Source organism: Dermochelys coriacea, chromosome 2, assembly GCF_009764565.3.
Source record: "Dermochelys coriacea isolate rDerCor1 chromosome 2, rDerCor1.pri.v4, whole genome shotgun sequence".
In the NCBI taxonomy this organism is placed as follows: Eukaryota; Metazoa; Chordata; order Testudines; family Dermochelyidae; genus Dermochelys; species Dermochelys coriacea.
In genome coordinates, this window is record NC_050069.1 from 62,113,590 (window position 1) to 62,133,040 (window position 19,451).

Here is a 19,451-nt window from a genome sequence, read left to right on the forward strand (position 1 = left end):
GTAAATATTTTTAAAATCCACTTCTTGCTGTGTTTTGTGTTAATTTAGATTCTGAAATGTATTAGTCAACTTGAGCTGGCACAATTAATAGGAACTGGAGTAAAACCACGTTACATCTCTGGAACAGTGAGAGGCAAGGAAGGTTCTTTTACTGGAACAAAGGATCAGGCACCTGATGAATTTGTGGGCCTCGGATTAGGTGAGTAATGTGAATGCTCTAAGTATTTTAGTTATCCAGCTTCGTATGGACGTATAATATTTGAATAAAGTTTGTTCTCAGCTTGTGGTTGCCAGTGACTTTTTTATTGAAGTGAGGCATAATTATAAAAAAAAAAGTCATTTTAATACATTATTTATTAAAAACATTTCTGCTGTTGCTAATACAAATGCAGGACTGAGATTGAGATATTTACTCCCAAATTAAATATTTTTAAGACTACTTATGATTGATTTAATGTCACTTTTTGGGGGATACAGGGTGGGAAATGGCATAAAAATACTTGAATGCAATATCTATTAACAATATAGTAATTTCTAAGAGGAAATTGAAATGTAACTGATCACAAAAGAACTTCATACTAAAGGTATTGTGTTGCTAGATTGAGCAATATTGCTAATTCACTGTACCAAATATATGTCTGTTTTGCCAAACTTGCATACAAATAAAACTGGGGTGTAGATTTATGAATGTAGATTGATTGGTGCCCCTTGTGGACTTTTTGTGAGAAATATGTAGGGTGGATTGGTTTAAATTACAGTGATTTAAATTATCATTTAAATCAAGTTTTAAACTAATTTATCTTAATCTGTTACCGACTTAAGTGGTTACTTTGTTATAGGAAAGGTAAAGTTTCGAGAGCCAAGCTTCATTCCATCAGTGAGATTCTTTTTTTATATTATGATAAAAAAGTGGATGTTATATTTCTGATTAATTAGACAGAAACTTGTAATTGTTTAAAAGATGTGCAATCTTCAATGTTAGATAAATTATGCCATTAAAACCAACGTTAGAACATTTTTATATAATTGAAAATAAAACTTTCTTGAATTCGCTCCCATTCCATAACAAAAAAAAAAGCCAAACAAATTACCAAAAAAATCTAAATTAAAATTATGATTGCAGTTCAAGAAATCTGTTTGAGAGTAGGGAGTAATGCAACAGTAAATCCACAGAAACATATGAAGTTTGTAGATACAATTCAGGCACTCATTACAATGCCCAGTTCTCTTTCTCATGCACCCAGGCAGACCATTAAGCAGAAATGTTCAATTTATCTAAATCTGATTTTAATATGATGCCAGACTCTCTCTTGCTTCATGAGAACAGTTTTCCACAGTCTGGTGAACACTTGAGTCTTGGCTAAAGGTTTCTCTGTCTTGCAACACTTTTCCTGGAGCAGTTAGGATTCTGTTACTAGCTCCCTGGTATTGCTCCCCAGCCAGAGGTCTGAGGGCTGTCATCCCAGTCTATTCCATAGCCCAATATCAGCCCTGACTCCTGAGCCAATCCTTTTCCCTAGCTCCCTTTGTGACCTTCCTCCATCCATTCTCCCCACAATGCTAAGGGTTTTGCTATTGTTGAGGGTACACAGTATTCTAGTCCCTGTAAAAGAAAGTTTACAGCTTCACTGCCCAGGATAGTCCTCTCTTGAAGCATGCAAGTCTAAATCAATTTACCTTTGTTTTGGTTTTATTCTCTTACACTGCAGACTTGCATTTTAATTTGCTTCCCACAGTCACTCAAGGTCTCTTCTGGCATTACTGCTTTCCAGCAGTATTCTTCCTGTTAAATATACTAGTATGTATGCCCATCAATACAGACATAGTTGTTTTTCAAGGAAGAATACTCATGTCTAAGGCTACGATTTAATCATGGGTATTTTTAGTGAAAGTCATGAACAGGTCATTGGCAAGAAACAAACTTATGGCCGATGACCTGTCCATGACTTATACCATAAATCACTGATTGAATCTTACGGGTGGGAGAGAGCCAGGGGCTGACCTCCATCAGCCTCCCCAGTGGAGTAAGTGATAAAAGATTTAGGTTTAGGAAAAGAAGTTTAAAAGTAAACAGAAACCTAAAATACTCTGCCATATCCTTGGAGAAAAGTTGGGAGTTCTGAGTCTTCTTAATCCCATGCAGGAGAACTCAGAAATAAGATACTGTAGAGACTCTCTCAATCTTTATCTGTGGTTGAGTGCAGAATGAATTCCCAAGTTGGAGTAATGTGTTTCTCCTCTAAGAAAAGTTTCTCCCTTCTTGGTGAGAACTGTGATAACCCACAAAAAAGGCTAAAATTAAAAATTGCACCACGGTATCCTTGTATGGACATGTGTGGGGTTTTTTTATTAATAAATCCTAGAAGTTTAACAGTTCAGTTTCTCCTTCCCTCCCTCCCCCCTCCCCAACACTTCCTTTATGAAAGGAGAACATTCCCAAGGCAGGTGGTTCTGAAAAGAATCAACTAGAAGAATTTTTCTGTAGACTGACCTCTTCCCTCCAGCCCAACACATTTTGAGCTGAACCTCGTTCTTGCAAATACCAGAGGCAAACACCATTGGCAAATATCCCTTTTGTTCTTGTGACACAATCTCTGCATCTTGCTGTGCAAACAGAGTGGCAGTTAAGCGTTCCTGCCCTATCCATTAGTGTCCTGATTTGTAACAGCTTATTCTGGGGCAACAGTAGGCAAAACTTTTCTCTCTCTCTTTTCCCCCCTGTCCTCTGGGGGGCAGGGGGGCAAATTTTTGGTGCTTTGTTTGTCAAATGGGACCATCCACTGAGCTTTCTCTTCATGTTGTTCTTCTCCCATCATGGCCGTCCAGGTCAAATGGAGTAAACAGATTACCTCCTGGGTTTTCTGTCTGTGAAAAGGCCTCCTGGATAAGGAGAGTTCTTCTTTGACTGAATTTTCATTCTGCATGGACCTGTTCAGCCTCTTGAGGTCTAGAACAGCCCAGGCTCTTCCTGATCATTTCCTTACTATGAAAAATATACAGTAGAGCCATAATCACTTTTTTCTTCTGAGGGGTAGGTTTTCACTGTCCCAGTTCTGCAGGAATACAGACAGGTTCATTATAGGCCACAGAAGATCAGTTCAAAAGCTACAATTTTATATTAGATTTAAAGGGCCAACTTTTCATTAATCCTTTTCTTACTACAACTCCAAAGATCATGGTCTCTTGTATTGGGATCATACTCTGATCATAGTGGCACATGCAGTGATTCCATATGCAGACATGGAGAATTGTGTTTCCACAATCGGTACTATCATCTCTCCATTAGTGGAATCAAAGGGCAAAGGTTATGTATGATAGGGAATCCTCATCTGCATCCTACCAGTCAGTAAAGTGATCAATACAGGCATTATATTTGTGTCATTTAATGTGTTGCATGGATTTGAAAAGGACGAAGTGCCAGAACGAAGTGCTACCAGATTAGCCCAGGGGTAGCCTTTCCAAGAAAGCCTCCCTTAAATCCATGTCCAGATTATGTCAGACAGTGCAACAGTAACATACTATACATTAATAAACAGGAACGGGAAGTTTGTCCCTTCACAGGGAGGCAGTGCATATCCTTCACCTGGATCAAACATCCTCTGTCCTTTATAATTTGTATTCACAAAGATGTATACAATTGGAAGGTGACTGGCTCAGCAGGTAAGCAATAAATTAAGTGAAGTGGTTGTGCAAACAAAGTTCTATTACAGATAATGGGCACATTGAGACTCCCAGAAGGTAAACTCTTTTCATCAAGTTTTACTGCAAAGATGAGACTGTACTTCTGTTGTAAAAGAGACCTTATAACTTTTGGAATTGATGCTGTTCCTCATTCATGGAACTACATTCCATACTGTTTTCCGCCACCAATTTATGCCACAAGTTCCATATTAAAAAGGAGAAATCCAGCAACAAAGTGTCAGAGGAAGCCAGGGTTCAGTGACCTGACAGATGTCCCTGCTACCTCATCCAGAGCTTCTTAACAGGCTGTATCTACTCACTAAGAGACTTTTATAACACCCGAATCCAAGCTAATCAAAACTGACAGCCTGCATGTTGAAACAGAAAGTTCTGACCAAATCAAGTTCTCAAAGTGACTGAAACACTTGCAACATCCAGAGAACTGACTACCCTGAAAGGTTACTCTGTAATTTGGAGAAAATACTTCAGTTGGTTTAGGGATATGGCCACTGACCTGATTCAAAGATCTTTTTAGAATTCCAGTCCTGTAGTTCTTTTGTATCTCCAAGTATATGCTCTTTAGAGATTCACATCCTTAACATAGAAGGTTCCAAATTTATTATAGAGATTTTCCCTGGTATTCCTCCTCCACATTTTAAGACTCCTGGAGGCAGCAAAACAAGTCAAGCCACCGTCCAAAGCTTTCTCCACAATAGAATGTAAACTTGTTTCTTTTAAAGCCTTCTCTACTCCCTTTTGAATCACTGAGTTGGGTAGTCCCCATTGTCACTTTAATTAAGCTTTTCATCCAAAATTATTAGAAGCCAAAACTTCTAAATTCTGCATCTCTAACTGGATAAAATATTGCATTGTAGAAGCTTGTGTACTTGCTGTCAAACCATTGTTGAAAAGCATACTATATGTACAACTAGAGCCTCAGCTGAAGGAATTTTGTAAAGCATTCACCTGGTCTTGAATATCCACCTTGTCACAATTATTATAATCTTGGATTTCCATGCCACTGCTGACACATCCTTTCAGAGAAAAATAAACCTTAAAGAAATTAAGTGGTCTCAAAATAAACTCTGTTTTTTCCAAAGTGAAACTTGCAATCCTTACTTTCCGTATTATTTTCTCATGACTTTTTTGTTTTTCCCCATCACTTCTATTATTTTACTCCTTCCTCTGTGACAGATTGAGGGAGACAGTTTTGAAAAGAATAGAAAATATTGCCTGATCATTTTCTTTCTTTCATTATGGTATCTCTTAATCTGTACCTACATCCATTTCACTAATATAAGTAAATCACTTAGTTTCTGCAAGCTAGTGAGGGTGATGTACATATTTTTTTAAAAAATAGAAAATTAACAATTAATATTCACATAAGAAATTGCTACAGCTTCTTAAAAAGAAAAGTAGTACTTGTGGCACCTTAGAATCTAACAAATGTATTTGAGCATAAGCTTTTGTGAGCTACAGCTCACTTCATCGGATGCATTCGGTGGAAAAAGCTGTAGCTTACGAAAGCTTATGCTCAAATAAATTTGTTAGTCTCTAAAGTGCCACAAGTACTCCTTTTCTTTTTGCGAAGATAGACTAACATGGCTGCTACTCTGCAGCTTCTTGTTCAGTTTTGGAAGAGTGAGGAGCCAAATGGGTAAGAATTAAGTTATAATGGTTGAATTGCCTCTACTTTCTTGGCATAGAGGGGAAGCCCCCCAGTGACAATTTTTTGGGAGACTTGAGAAAAAAACGTATCTGGTAAACTTTCTGTTTGCTAAATTCTAAAACTGGAAAAATTTGGCTTTCATTGAATACGATACTGTGGGTACTGGTGCACGTCAGTCACTCCTGTTCTCCATGTGTGGCCCATAATAGTTTCGTCTGCTGTAGGCTGTAATATTTTGTCCAATTGCAGTTGTTGGGTTTAGTGTGTGGGGTGCTGGGTGGTCTGTGATATACTGGAGGTCAGACTATATATGATCTGGTGATCCCTTCTGTCCTTGGAACTCTGACTCTACTCTGCTCCATTTTTAGAGTATTTTAGAACAATTCAACACACTCTGTGTTTCAGTGCCTAAGAGTAGTGTCCTTAATAAGACCCCATGGCAGTATTAATTCAATGTTTCTAGTTTTTATTGATTTTGAACAGGATTTTCAGAAACTTTGCTAAATGTGGATTTAGGAACCTAATTTAGGGGCTGATTTTTTAAAAAATCTTGGCCACGGTTTCTAGTTCTCAAAATAAGTATTTTCATTTATTTGTAGCTATTTTTCTCTGTATTTTATAGTGGTAGATATGGTGTACTTGTTAGGGACATTGCCTTCAGGGATTAGTTTTTCATCATCATAGTTTTTCATCATTCATACACATGGAGTAGCCCTTCACCAATCCTGATAGCTCTGTTCACTTACTCCTGGTAGAATATGCAGATTCTCTCTCCAGACACCAGATGTTATTACTAATTATCCAGTTTCAGCACCAAAACTTCCAGAGAATACTTCCAAAGGTGCAAAAACCGGAAAGGTAACTTTAAAATCCCAACAGACTCTTCATGTGTTTTGCATCTTTGGAAGTATTTTCTGGGAGTTTTGGTTCCAACAGAAGTGAAATCTGGAGAGAGAATTTTCTTGAAGCAAGTTTGGGGGAGCAACCCAGCAAAGTTCTACTCAATGAGATGACCAATTTAACAGGTGAGGAAAAAAATTGGTGTACTTGCTCTTCATCGTAAATACAAATATATTCAATTCTTTTGAGACTGACATAAATACTTTCCTCTCTGTCCTCCTCTCACCTCCCTCTTCTTTTTTTTTAATTTTTCCTCACAGTTGGAGGAAATGTGGACTGGAAGCAGATAGCGAGTATTCAGGAATCCATTGGAGAAACTAGTTCCCAAAGTGTTGTTGTTGCTGTAGACAGGTACAGTATTTAACTCCCTTCCAGTTGGATACTTCATGAACTTTTTTCACAGTATGTGAATACAATAAATTCAATTAGTGATAGAAAAAATAAGTAGGTTATTTGGTTTCCCAGGCGTTACAAAAATGCTATATCCGCATCACCATATTTCAGTGTCACAAGGTGCTGCTTTTTGTGCTATTGCACAGCAGGAGTTGCTCATCATAGCAGAAGCTAGAAGGAAGGTAGGGAAAAGAGAAGCAGAAACAGTTTACAAATATTTAGTAATAACTAAATTATTAGGGGAAAAACTGAGGGTTGTAAAAGAAGCTGCTGTTGCTGTACAAAACGTGATCCATCTTGATTCTCTACATAAATTTAAGAATAAATGCTTCAGTTAAAATGTATAGATTTTTGTCTCATTTATGGAGAGAGAGAACTACTGACACTAAACACTTTTGCTTCTCTACCCAATTACTACATCCTTCCATTCCCCCGACTAGTACTCATCTATAAGAATGCTGTCTTTGATATTTACTAGCGTTCTAGTTTTTCCCTAAACGTAAAGTGGAAGTGATCATGCATTATGGATATTATAGGAGTATTCTGGTTTTTATTTTCAAAACTGGATCAGACAGGAACGTTTCATAAATCTTGCTGTTTTATATGGAGAAGTCTGAGGCCCCCAGTGTCTAAATGGTTGTCAAAATTGATAGCTGTATTTCAAAGTTGTATTCCTTTGAAGGAATGCAAGAGTCCCTAGGGTTTAGGCATAATACACAAGACTGATGTCAATTGTGGGTATTTGCTCTGACCAGATACTTTGGTCAACGTTATATCTTATGGTGTCATTTGTAAATGTTGAATATTGACCCAAATCTTTCTGGCATAATGAAAAGTACTTTCTGATTTATATATTTAAAATGCTGTTTTTCTTGGTATACTTTACCTTCTCATGAAACTCTTTGAGGGACAGCATTTCTAAAATCTTACTAAGTGTAGTAAATCATGATTCACTTTTTGGTAGTGTTCCAGATTTTGAGAATTTACCTGTCAAGTCTTAAATGCTGTATTTAAGGCAGTTAGATTTTGTCATGGCCAGAAATCTGCTTTGGACAATAACACAGTAGCAAAGTAGTTGTAGTATAAATTATTTTTTTGTAAAAGAAGCCACTTTTTTAAAAAAATAGTCTCATAAATTGTGAATTTTTCAGAATATTTACAGGATCTACAAGGCTGGATGGAAATGCTATTGGTAAGTTTTATCACTTTTTATCTTAATCTACAAAGTAGCTTTCAGATAAAGCTTGGAAATTATACTGAATGAATTCTGTGATTGTTTAACAGTGGATTTTGTCCGTTGGCTTTGTGCCGTATCTATGGATGAACTGCTGTCTGCTACCCATCCTCGAATGTTTAGTCTGCAGAAGATAGTAGAGATTTCTTACTACAACATGGGTCGGATAAGACTACAGTGGTCTAGAATCTGGGAAGTTATTGGAGATCATTTTAATAAGGTATGTTTGCTAATCATTACACCATTTGAATTGCTCCCACAATCAGAAAATTGATTCCTATCTATTTTTAAAATCCTTTCAAAACTAAATTTGAAAAATTTTACACCTAAATTCAGTTCTGACTGTCCTTTTAATGTTTATCCTTTAATGTAATCCTTTAGTATAAATAGAAATAAAGCACTAAAGAAGAAAAGGAAAAAATACAAAATCTACGATAGAAGGGCTAAAGCCATCTATATTGCTCTGTTGGACTGGCTGGTTATTCTCTGTTCACAAGGCTGATATATTCTGTACTAAATGCAAAGGCAGTGGTATAAATTGGCCAACTTGTTAATCATGGTTAGGGCCCTACCAAATTCACAGCCATGAAAAATGCGTCACAGACTGTGAAATCCGGTGTCCCCCTGTGAAATCCGGTCTTGTGTGTGCTTTTATCCTCTACTATATAGATTTCATGAGGGAGTCCAGCGTTTCTCAAATTGGAGGTCCTGACCCAAAAGGGAGTTACAGGGGGGCCATAGGCGGTTACAGGGTTATTTTTATGGGGGTATGATATTGCCACCCTTACTTCTGCGCTGCCTTCAGAGCTGGGCAGCTGGAGAGTGGCAGCTATTGGCCGGGCACCCAGCTCTGAAGGCAGCGCCCCGCCAGCAGCAGCACAGAAGTACGGGTGGTATATACCATACCAGCTCTGAAGACAGAGCCACCGTCTGCAGCAGTGCAGAAGGATGGCCTGGCATGGTATTGCCACCCTTACTTCTGAGCTGTTGCCTTCAGAGCTGAGCAGCCTGAGAGAGGTGGCTGCTGACTGAGAACCCAGCTCTGCATGCAGCAGTCTAGAAATAAGGGTGGCAATACCATACCATGCCATGCTTACTTTTGCACTGCTGCTGGCAGCGGCTCTGCCTTCAGAACTGGGCTCCTGGCCAGCAGCTGCTGCTCTCCAGCTGCCCACTCTGAAGGCAGCGCCACCGCCACCGCCAGCAGCAGCACAGAAGTAAGGGTAGGAGTATTGCAACCCCCCTACAATATCCTTGCGATCCCCCCACAAGTTCTTTTTGGGTCAGGACCCCTACAATTACAACACTGTGAAATTTCAGATTTAAATAGCTGAAATCATGAAATTTATGATTTTTAAAATCCTGTGACCGTGAAATTGACCGAAATGGACAGTGACTTTGGTAGGGCCCTAATCCATGTTATAGCTCTAAAAATGGCTGCAGTAAGGGGTAATATGCTGTCATTGGGTGTTGTAAAAAGTGTTTTGTGTTTCTTAACTCAGCTTTGGCTGTTTGCAATGTTGAGTTAATCTGTTGTTCTAAATTAAATGTCTTGTCTTTTTTTTTAATATTTTGACTGGTGAAGTAGCTCTAAAAGTTGGGATGTGTTCTTCAAAATACAAGTTGGATAGGTTAGGAAGTGGAGTACTTGTGGCACCTTAGAGACTAACATTTATTTAAGCATAAGCTTTCGTGAGCTACAGCTCACTTCATCGGATGCATTCGGTGGAAAATACAGGTTAGGAAGTGAGAAACTTATTTGGTAAAGTACTGAGCCATGCTGCTGGTAGGAATTAATTAAATAAATACTGTATTTTTAACTTTGTATCTTAAGTTTCACTTCTAAATTTGTGATTTCTACTCTTCTGTTTCCACCTTCAACTGTAAAGACAATTCAGACTCATTTCTTAAAATGCAGTTTTAATGCCAACATGTGTTTCTACTTCTACGGTATTAGGTTGGCTGCAATCTGAATGAAGATGTAGCTATTTTTGCAGTAGATTCCTTAAGGCAGTTATCAATGAAATTCTTAGAAAAAGGAGAACTTGCTAATTTCCGATTCCAGAAGGATTTCTTAAGGCCGTTTGAACACATAATGAAGAGAAACAGGTAATTATGCAGTTAACTGAATCACTTGGGAACATAACAACCAGTTTTTGGAATCAGATATGTTGTTTGAATTGCTTCTGTAAAATGAAATTGGTCCTTAGAAAAGTCCTGTTTTTTAATCAGTACAGTAGCTTCAGTTACTATTTATTAACATTTTGTTTATAATTTAGGTCTCCTACCATTCGAGACATGGTTGTACGGTGCATAGCACAGATGGTAAACTCTCAAGCTGCCAACATTCGCTCAGGTTGGAAGAATATATTTTCAGTGTTTCATTTGGCCGCATCAGATCAGGATGAAAGTATAGTGGAACTTGCATTTCAAACTACAGGGCACATTGTCAGTAAGTATTGATGCATAATTTACAGATATCACTATGGAGTACGTGGAAGCAAATGAACAGCTCATTGTTCTTTTCAGTTTGCTCTAATTTTATTATTTATTATTATTGATTTATTTATTATTTTATTAGCAGAACTTGCTTAATACATGTTAAATCAATGTTTCTCTGCTTTTACTGGGTTTTTTTAATATGCAGTTCACTGAGAATATACTTCAAAAAGTAATAAAGTAATGTTTGTCATTTGTCTTTGTACTCCACACATAAGTTTTTTATAATAGAGCTGTAAACATTTATTTCTGGACTGAAAAGTTAACTGTTGAGAGATGATGAATTTTTAAACAAGCTATACTTTTTCATTTTTGATTATGAATTTATAATTTGCGGATGTATTTCTTCTTTATCTATGTAGCATAATCACATTACCTGCACACCTTCCCTTTGTTCTCTGAGTTCTTGCTGAGAGCTCTGTTTTAAAAGAAGGAAGTGAGGCAGTTGGGACTGTATGATCTTTTATTGTCTTGGCTCCAAGCTTTCAGTGCCAAAAGGGATCACTTGTGCAGTTGCAACAGGCTGTGCTTTCAAGAAGGTTCTCAAAGCTCTGTGATTCACAACTCATGTGAATATGTAACACCAATACAATTGAACCACAAATATGGGGTCGGGGAAAGGCCTACAACTGATCTCTGATGCTGTAGCCTGTCCTGGGGGATGCTGTTCAACTCTTAGTAAAAATGTGTTTAAATATAGATAGTACTAAATATCAAGCCTCGTGCCATAGTCGTAATTTCTTAACTTATTTAATTGTGGGCTTTCATTGCTTTAGAAGACTACATCCATGAATGGGTGTGAAATTAAAATATATTATAAAAATACAGTGCCCTCTGTATGAATTCTTAATGGAATATTTTTGTTTTTTGTAATAATTACACGTTTAACAGAATCAAACAGTGACACACATCTGTTCAGCCATTTCTCTCACTTTTATACTATGCTAGATTCACATCTTGGCCTTTTAAAAATTATTTTAGGAACAATTGGCATTTTGTTTGAAAATGTTTGAAGGACCCATGTGTTAATTTTTATATATATTTTTTTTCCAGCAATTGTATTTGAAAAACACTTCCCAGCCACCATAGATTCTTTCCAGGATGCAGTAAAATGTTTGTCTGAATTTGCATGCAATGCAGCTTTTCCAGACACAAGCATGGAAGCAATCCGCCTCATTCGCCATTGCGCAAAATATGTATCAGACAGACCTCAGGTATAAATCATACTTGTTAAATCATAAGTGTTTAAATTAATAATACTTTCATAACATAAAAATGTGCAGTTGTACCAGCTTTACAAGTTTGGCTTTAAATTCTACGAGGGACTTTAAAGTTCAGGAGACGGCATGGGCTGTATGTGTTTTTTTTGTTTTGTTTTGTTTTGTTTTTTTGAACAAGTTGCACTTTGTTGGTTAACTTTCTTGGGATCTTCAATGAGAGCTGTTGGAGGTTGGAACCTTTCCGTATCTGTTCCTATGCAGGGAGCTAACATACAGCGCAGGGGTCAGCAATCTTCGGCACACAGCCCATCAGGGTAATCCGCTGGCAGGCTGTGAGAGATGTTGCTGACATTGACCGTCCGCAGGCATAGCCCCCCCACAGCTCTCAGTGGCCACGGTTTGCTGTTTCCAGCCAATGGGAGCTGCGGGAAGCAGTGGGCCACAGGGATGTGCTTGTCGCCATTTCTCGCAGCTCCCATCAGCTGGGAACAGTGAACTGCAGCTACTGGAAGCTGTGGGGGGCCGTGCCTGCAGATGGTCATAATAAACAAAATGTTTTGCAGCCCGCCAGCGGATTACCCTCATGGGCTGCGTGCCAAAGGTTGCCGACCCCTGCTATAGTGGCATAGGTATAGGTGTCAATTTAAAAAAAAAAAAAATTATGGTGTAGGTTCTTATCCTTAAGGGTGTCTTTATAGGACAGAATAGAAGACTGAGAGATTAAATTAAAAATTTAAAATGGTGGCTGAGTAGATCATCCAGTTTCTTGCAAAATCTGTTTTTCATGCTTTTATAAGGATAATTTTAAAAAAACATTTAGTTTACCTTGACCATAGTATAGCTCCTAAAGTAAATTTGATTACTATATTTTTGTGGTATCATTTATAAACCTTAACACCAGATTGTAAAATATTGAATATAATTTTTCTAATAGAATATCCATAATAGTACTTAAATTGTGGTTTATTGAATACATTTACTCTAATATTATCCTACTACTTATAAACTTACTATTTTGGTGGAAGGTAGAACTTGTAAATGATACGTTGTTTCTGCTACATTAATCCTGCGTTTGCTTCTCAAGGCTTTCAAGGAATATACAAGTGATGATATGAATGTAGCTCCTGAAGACAGGGTGTGGGTGAGAGGATGGTTCCCAATTCTCTTTGAGTTATCCTGTATCATCAATAGATGCAAATTAGATGTAAGAACCAGGTAACAATCAGTATTTGTAATTTAAATTTTCAAGTGGTTTGTTTTTCTTGTTCATGAGCCTTTAAATTTTATTTAAAGCAGATGGAGGTAATTTTCTGGTTGGCAAACATAACTGATCTGACTAAAATCAGTAACTTGCATATTTGATTTAATTGTTATCACTTTGGAAGGATAGGCAAGTGCTATAAATACATTTTAAACAGATGCTGAAACATTAATTAATTTTTTTTTCTCCGAAGAAACTTTTTACTTAAGTTAGCTTTGTTACTTAAGTTGATGAAGGTCCATTGAACGTGGATACATGCTTTTAGAATTATAGGTGAAATACAATAGGTAAAATACTTGACATCATGATATGGGCTTCTATTGTATGTCTATTTTTCTCTCAAAGTCTGTGATAGTCAAATCCAATGCTGTTTTTAGTGCCTGTTAGTAAAAGTAAAACTGTAACTTTACCTCCATATGTTAGGGGTTGTAAATTAGTCCGAATCATTCCATTTATTTTTGATACAGTAGGTCAACTGTGTAAACAATCAGTATGCCCTAAACTCTTGTTAGGTTAGTATGTCTTCCAAATATGTGTTTTCCCCTGGCAGTTCTACCCATTATTTTGTTGTTGATAACAAATGTGAACAAATAGTGTAATAACCAGATTTAATATTAATAGAAAATTATGACAAAATCCTACAGGAATCTTTTCTGGTTTCTGTTGAATACTTGAATTTGCACATTTTGTTTGAGTATCTGCAAACTGTTTTCAAGCCAGGGCAGATATTGTAATGGAGTCTGCAAATTGATAATTGATTGCTGAAAGAGATTGAAAGGGAGAAAAGTTGTACAGTACTTTCCCACACAAATCTAGTTGTTTTTCATTGAATGCTATTCTGCCCTTGTAATGTGTTTTTTATATTTATTGACATTTTTAATGATATATATAAAATGTTTGAATTTCCTTTTTCATAAAGGCAGTGTGTTTACAGTGTGTCAAATAATGAGAGAAAAGTAAACTATATTTTAAATTTTTGAGGTTAATTCTCCACTGTCACTAACAGGAAATCACTCTGATTCAAAAGTAACAAAAAGTATGTTTAGAAAATCCCAGTAAATGTAACAAATAACTTATAAAAATATATTTGACATTTATAATTCTATATACCTGTGATAAATACTGGGAAAGAAAACTGTAAAGCTAAATTCAGGCACAGCCCTAAAAATCAAGAAATGTTGAAAGAGATGCTTGTATGTTTACTTAAAGGGCTCATTATTGGGATGTACTTAATTTTAATGTTCAGAATGTAAATAGATGAAAGGAAGAGCATTTGTAAATGAGCTGCTGCTGCTTGTAGCTAAAAGATTACCTGAACAAGAAGATGGAACTTTATGCTCTGTATTGCTTCCTTCTAATGTATAAACACCTGGTATTAAAATAAAATGCACTTGTTTTTACACTTTAAAGTATCAGAAAAGTGAAGGCTTCTTTTCCTTATTTGTGCTGTATGACTTGTTGGAGGTCAAAGATTTTGACTGGAAATATTCCCAGCCTTTAATTAAAAGGCTGAGAGGTGGTGAATCTTTACTAGATACTTTCTTCTTAACTGTTTCTTGAATATTTTTACATTAAATGTGTTACTAGAAAAGTTTTTAAAAATCTTAATAAAAATAACTTCCTCTCTCAATTAGATTTCATATATGATTTCAATTAGATTTCATATGTTGTCTCGTGTCACAATATTCCCAGTTCTCTAGGCATCCTTAGTCTTCCGGGGGAGGGGGGGAAAGAGGCCTGAATTTCTCAATTAAAAAAAATAAGCAGAATCTTTTAAAAACTCTTGTCTGTTCTTCACAGAGAATCAAAAAGGGCACAACCCCATTTTTTTCCTTTTACAAATCACTTTGAATATTTCCTGGCTTCAGGTGGCATTTGGAAAAGCTCACTTTTTAAAACAAATTATACACTGATTTACCTTATGGGTACCTCCAGTCATCATATTTTACTGTAAATTCTGACAAGTTAAAGAAAATTATAAAGAGTTTATTTAGGTGAAATTTGTGCCCTCAGTTTTCTGTCCCTTGAAATTAAACTTAAAAATCCTGTTCAGTTTGAAGTGCTCACGAATGCTTGCTTTGTTTTCCACTTCAATTTCTAAAAATATATTTTTTAAACTAGTTGACTTTACCACTCATTTTTAGTATACTGTATGAGAACAATACAACTATAGCATGTTTTAAAATATAAACAATGTATAGAATGTGTTTCATGCAGGATTTAATATTATTATTAGTGTAGCAGTGTGACATCTGTGGCATATAGTGTTTCTTTTTATGGTTCCTCATATTTGTGTGGTTTTTTTTTAATTGCAGGGGCTTAACAGTAATGTTTGAAATAATGAAAACATATGGCCATACCTATGAAAAACACTGGTGGCAGGATTTGTTTAGGATTGTCTTCAGGATATTTGACAACATGAAACTGCCAGAACAGCAGACAGAGGTAAAAAAGAGGGGAGGGGCAGGGGTTGAGGGGGAGAGATTTTCATACGATTCACAGCTAGGAAAAAGAAATGTTCCTCATACATAAAGCCACACCCACATGTCTTGTGAATCAGAATGTTTCACTTGTTGCTAGAACTACCTTAATTAATTGTATTACTGTTCTGTTGAACATACTCAGGATCTCTCTTCTTATTTGTATTGTAAACCCTATCTGTATAGTGAGGGATGATACTTCCATGTACTAGGTTATAATAGTTCCTTATTTTGCATGTTGGAAGAATGGTTTAGGAATTGGTAATTGCAGGAAGAAAGATAAGAGACGGGATATGGTTGAACTAGGCTGCAAATTTATTAACTGATGTCATCTGGGAACTATCCGGCAGTAACTCTTTCAGTGCAAGTCATCTTTCCTTTCATAATCTGCTCACCTGATGGAGAGTACCTGTCACATGTTTCTAGCCCATTTCTGGGATCTCACTGCACGGCATGCATATGAAGGTTATAAGGGGCTGGGGAAAAAGAGGTTGACACCTCTCCATACTAGACTTCAGGCGCTCCTATCCCATTCCCAGTTTCATTAGGAGAAACCTTTCTCTAGCTCCCTATTCCTGTTATTAGGGAATCAGACTCCCTATCAAATGAGTATCTGCACTGGACACCTGCCAAATTGCAAATTCTAACCTACCCACTAGGTCCCCGAGCTGCTGTAAGGAAGGCAAAAAAAACACTTCCTATGCTGGCCACTCTGACAGTGAGAATAAAATTTCTTCCCCAGTTTAAAAAGGCAACTAGTGCAACATCCACAGCAATTTCAAAACATGTCCCCCTCAAACCCCAGGTGTGGGAACTACTGTGCTTGTATTGGGGTGCCCTCTCCTTTGGTACATGGGAACCAATGGGCTTCCACTGCAACCCTCAAAGCAGCCAGTCAGTTAGGATGCTGCCCCCAGCAGTAATCTCACCTTCCTAATCCATGAGAAAGTTGAGCTCCCATGAGCAGGATAAGATGGAAAAATCCTGAAAGAAACCACAGAGCCCACTTCTCCCTGAAGGCCCAGACAATACCCCTCCCCCACAACGCAGAGGTTGTGGCAGGTACCACTTGCTTTTAAAAGCATTAAAGAAAGATCATCTAGGTTCTGGTAATTTAGAGGTTGCTTATTTCATACATTTTAGCTGTGCCATATACCTTTTATCCTAAGGTGGCAGATATAATAGATTATAAATATGGTCCAGATAGCAACTATTTTTGGAAAATACATACAGTTGATTTGTGAAAGGCCAGATTTCCTTTTTTCTTTTGTCAAATATTAAGCTACAGAAAAGTGAGCTAATTGTGAGGTGAGACTAAATTTATATTAGCATTCATTAATGATTTACATAGTCTTTACATTGCTCTCAAATAGTAGTAAAAAGAAAGGGGTTACTGTATGCTATATTTCTTATATCAGGTACTCTTCACATTTCCATTACTTAATTTCTCCTTGGGATCAGATTTTCATGCTTTCTTCCTTTATGCTTTTTAATGATATCAATGGATTAGTGAAGTTGATGCGCTTAACCTCACAGTAAGCAGGGTAAAAGTGGAGAGACTGATTTTAGATCACCGTATCAGCCAAATCCATGCAGCACTACATGTCGTTGTGGATAGTAGTTGCAATTTAGTTTAGGGATAGGAGTAGGGATTAAAAATAGAAATTAGGAAAGAGGTGCAGATGGAACAAGTACCCAGTAGCACCCTCAGAAAATGAACAGGAATTGCCTACAAGTTAAAATAAGAATTTTGCACATTCTTAATAAGATACATTAGAAATTTTATAGTAGCACACACCTCGCTATTATTTTTTCTCCTAGAAAGCTGAATGGATGACAACTACTTGCAATCATGCACTTTATGCAATATGTGATGTATTCACCCAGTATTTAGAAGTACTTAGTGATGTCCTTTTGGATGATATATTTGCGCAGTTGTACTGGTGTGTGCAGCAAGGTAAGACTGTACCAAGTTGTATTAGACAATGCTAACATTTTACACTGTTGGGTACAAACAAACAAATGCACTATTTTCCATTCCAGACAATGAACAGCTAGCACGATCTGGTACCAACTGTTTGGAGAATGTGGTCATTCTAAATGGTGAAAAGTTTACCCTAGAAATCTGGGATAAAACATGCAACTGCATGCTGGATATCTTCAAAACCACAATCCCCCATGCGTAAGAAAATTCCTTTTTTTTATTGTAAAATTTGTATTAGCTATTCTTTTTAGAAGATAATTTGGATAAGGGCTCCATGATTTGAAATCAGTTTCATTTTACATGGCTGACCAGAAAGTTGTGATATTATATTGAATGGTTTTTTTGTTGGTTTATCAACAGAAGACTAAAAATAAATGGTCTTTTTAGAACAGCAAATTGATTCAGAATAACAAGGGTATTCAGTGTACTTTTTCTATATATTGTAAATTTTAAACAACTGTGGGGGTTTTTTTTTAAAAAAAAAAAAACAACAAAACCTTTGAAATATAACATAGGAGGTTTTTTAACAGGAATTACTGAGGTCTAATCAAATTTTTAAAATTACAGCTTCACTGAGGAAGAATTGTATCTCCTGGTTTTATTCGCTTCTTCTCTTACTCTTATTTATTGGACAGTAGGCCTTTCAATTTTTTAAATATGCATGAAATAATCTAACAGGACTTTTACCATAAAATATAAGTGAAGCGTATTAGAGTAAGCTTCTTAATTTGTCAGGGAAGCCATATAATTGGTTCATCATCTTCACACTTGCCCAATTTTAATCTGCTTACTTAAAAAGCAAAAAAAAAAAAAAAAAAAAAAAAAAAGGGCAGGGGGAGGGTTAAAAGGAATTTAACAAAATGTTTTTAGTGTGATACATTAATCTCTGGGTCATTAATCTCTTGGTCACTTTTGTGGCCTTTAAAAACCTTCATACATTTAATTATCTTTCCTGGCTGCCTGTAAGTACCTTGGGGAAGGGTCTTGCCACTTCAGCTTCAATACACCATGCATACTTATGGGGGTGTGAAAAAATAAAATATCACCAACACTAAAATCCTCCAACTCCCTCACAGAAGGTGCATCTGTACGGTAGGCTTTTTTCGGCAGTGTGTAGTGTCCATATCTGTGTAACCCCTCAGTGGAGGTATAAATAGCAGTGTAGATAGTGAGGCACTGTTTAGGCGAGTAAAGTAAAGAAATGCCTGAAGGGTGTGGGAGTGTACTTGAGTACATTCCCTGCACGACTCCCTACTTGCTCAAGCCATGCCTCCACCTTTTAGCAGTGTAGTATCCCACTGCTGGAGCCTTCCCTACCTTAGTGAAAGACACCAACAGTGGGGAAAGGCTCTGCCAGCTCCTCTCTGCTGGAGCCCTTCCTCACCACAACAAAACGTCTCGGCAATGAGGAGATGCTGAACCCTTTCCCCACAGCCTCCCTGCTTCCGGAGCCTTTCACTGACACTTGTAGCTACACACCACAATGTGGACGTACTGAGCTTTCCACTGCAGCACATAGCTAAACATACATTACACACCGCCACCATACGAAGCCAGAACACTCTACCCATTCTGAAGTCTCGCTGTCTCTGTCCTGACTCATGTCACAGCACTGCTGGGCCTGCTCATGACTGCTGGCTTCATAGCATTTTCTCCTTTTCCAGGTTTGACTTCCTGATGTTACCTGGCCCAGTGGAGGGATCAGGAACTGACAGTGGGGGAGCTGAGATGCATGAGGCATTCAGTCTGAATTGCAGTGAAGAGGGACTTTCTCCTCACAAATATCTCACCCTGCCCTGTCTTTAGTGGCTAGAAACCTCTTCAATACACCACCCAATAGCCAGTTCCCAGATGTTTCAGGTTTTAATTTAATAATACAACTCTTTGAGCTAAACTAATAATAATTTTCACACCCTATCAAAGCATCAGATTATGTGTGGTGGTGAAATGATGTGGATAACTGCTTACTGAAGGCTGGAATGAAACCACCAATGTTTCTTTTGTTGGTGTGACCAAGAGTGACATTTGAACCCACGTCTCCCATTGTGAAAAGCCAAACACACTAATACATTGCACCAGCTACCGTGTACAGTTTAAATATGAACTTGTGCTAGCAGAATGTGTTAAGTC

General features: G+C 37.2%; 1 protein-coding gene across 2 annotated transcripts in view; it reads left to right on the top strand.

Moving 5' to 3' along the window:
* Positions 1-19,451, top strand: part of ARFGEF1 (ADP ribosylation factor guanine nucleotide exchange factor 1) — a 186,154-nt gene that overhangs the window by 143,839 nt on the left and 22,864 nt on the right. For both annotated transcript variants that reach the window (XM_038389506.2, XM_043507750.1), the window contains exons 22-32: positions 49-199; positions 6,511-6,601; positions 7,795-7,835; positions 7,928-8,097; positions 9,835-9,986; positions 10,157-10,329; positions 11,430-11,590; positions 12,681-12,811; positions 15,173-15,302; positions 17,159-17,294; positions 17,381-17,519. In XM_038389506.2, the coding sequence (XP_038245434.1) occupies positions 49-199; positions 6,511-6,601; positions 7,795-7,835; positions 7,928-8,097; positions 9,835-9,986; positions 10,157-10,329; positions 11,430-11,590; positions 12,681-12,811; positions 15,173-15,302; positions 17,159-17,294; positions 17,381-17,519 (1,475 nt within the window). The remainder of the gene's footprint in view (positions 1-48; positions 200-6,510; positions 6,602-7,794; positions 7,836-7,927; positions 8,098-9,834; positions 9,987-10,156; positions 10,330-11,429; positions 11,591-12,680; positions 12,812-15,172; positions 15,303-17,158; positions 17,295-17,380; positions 17,520-19,451) is intronic.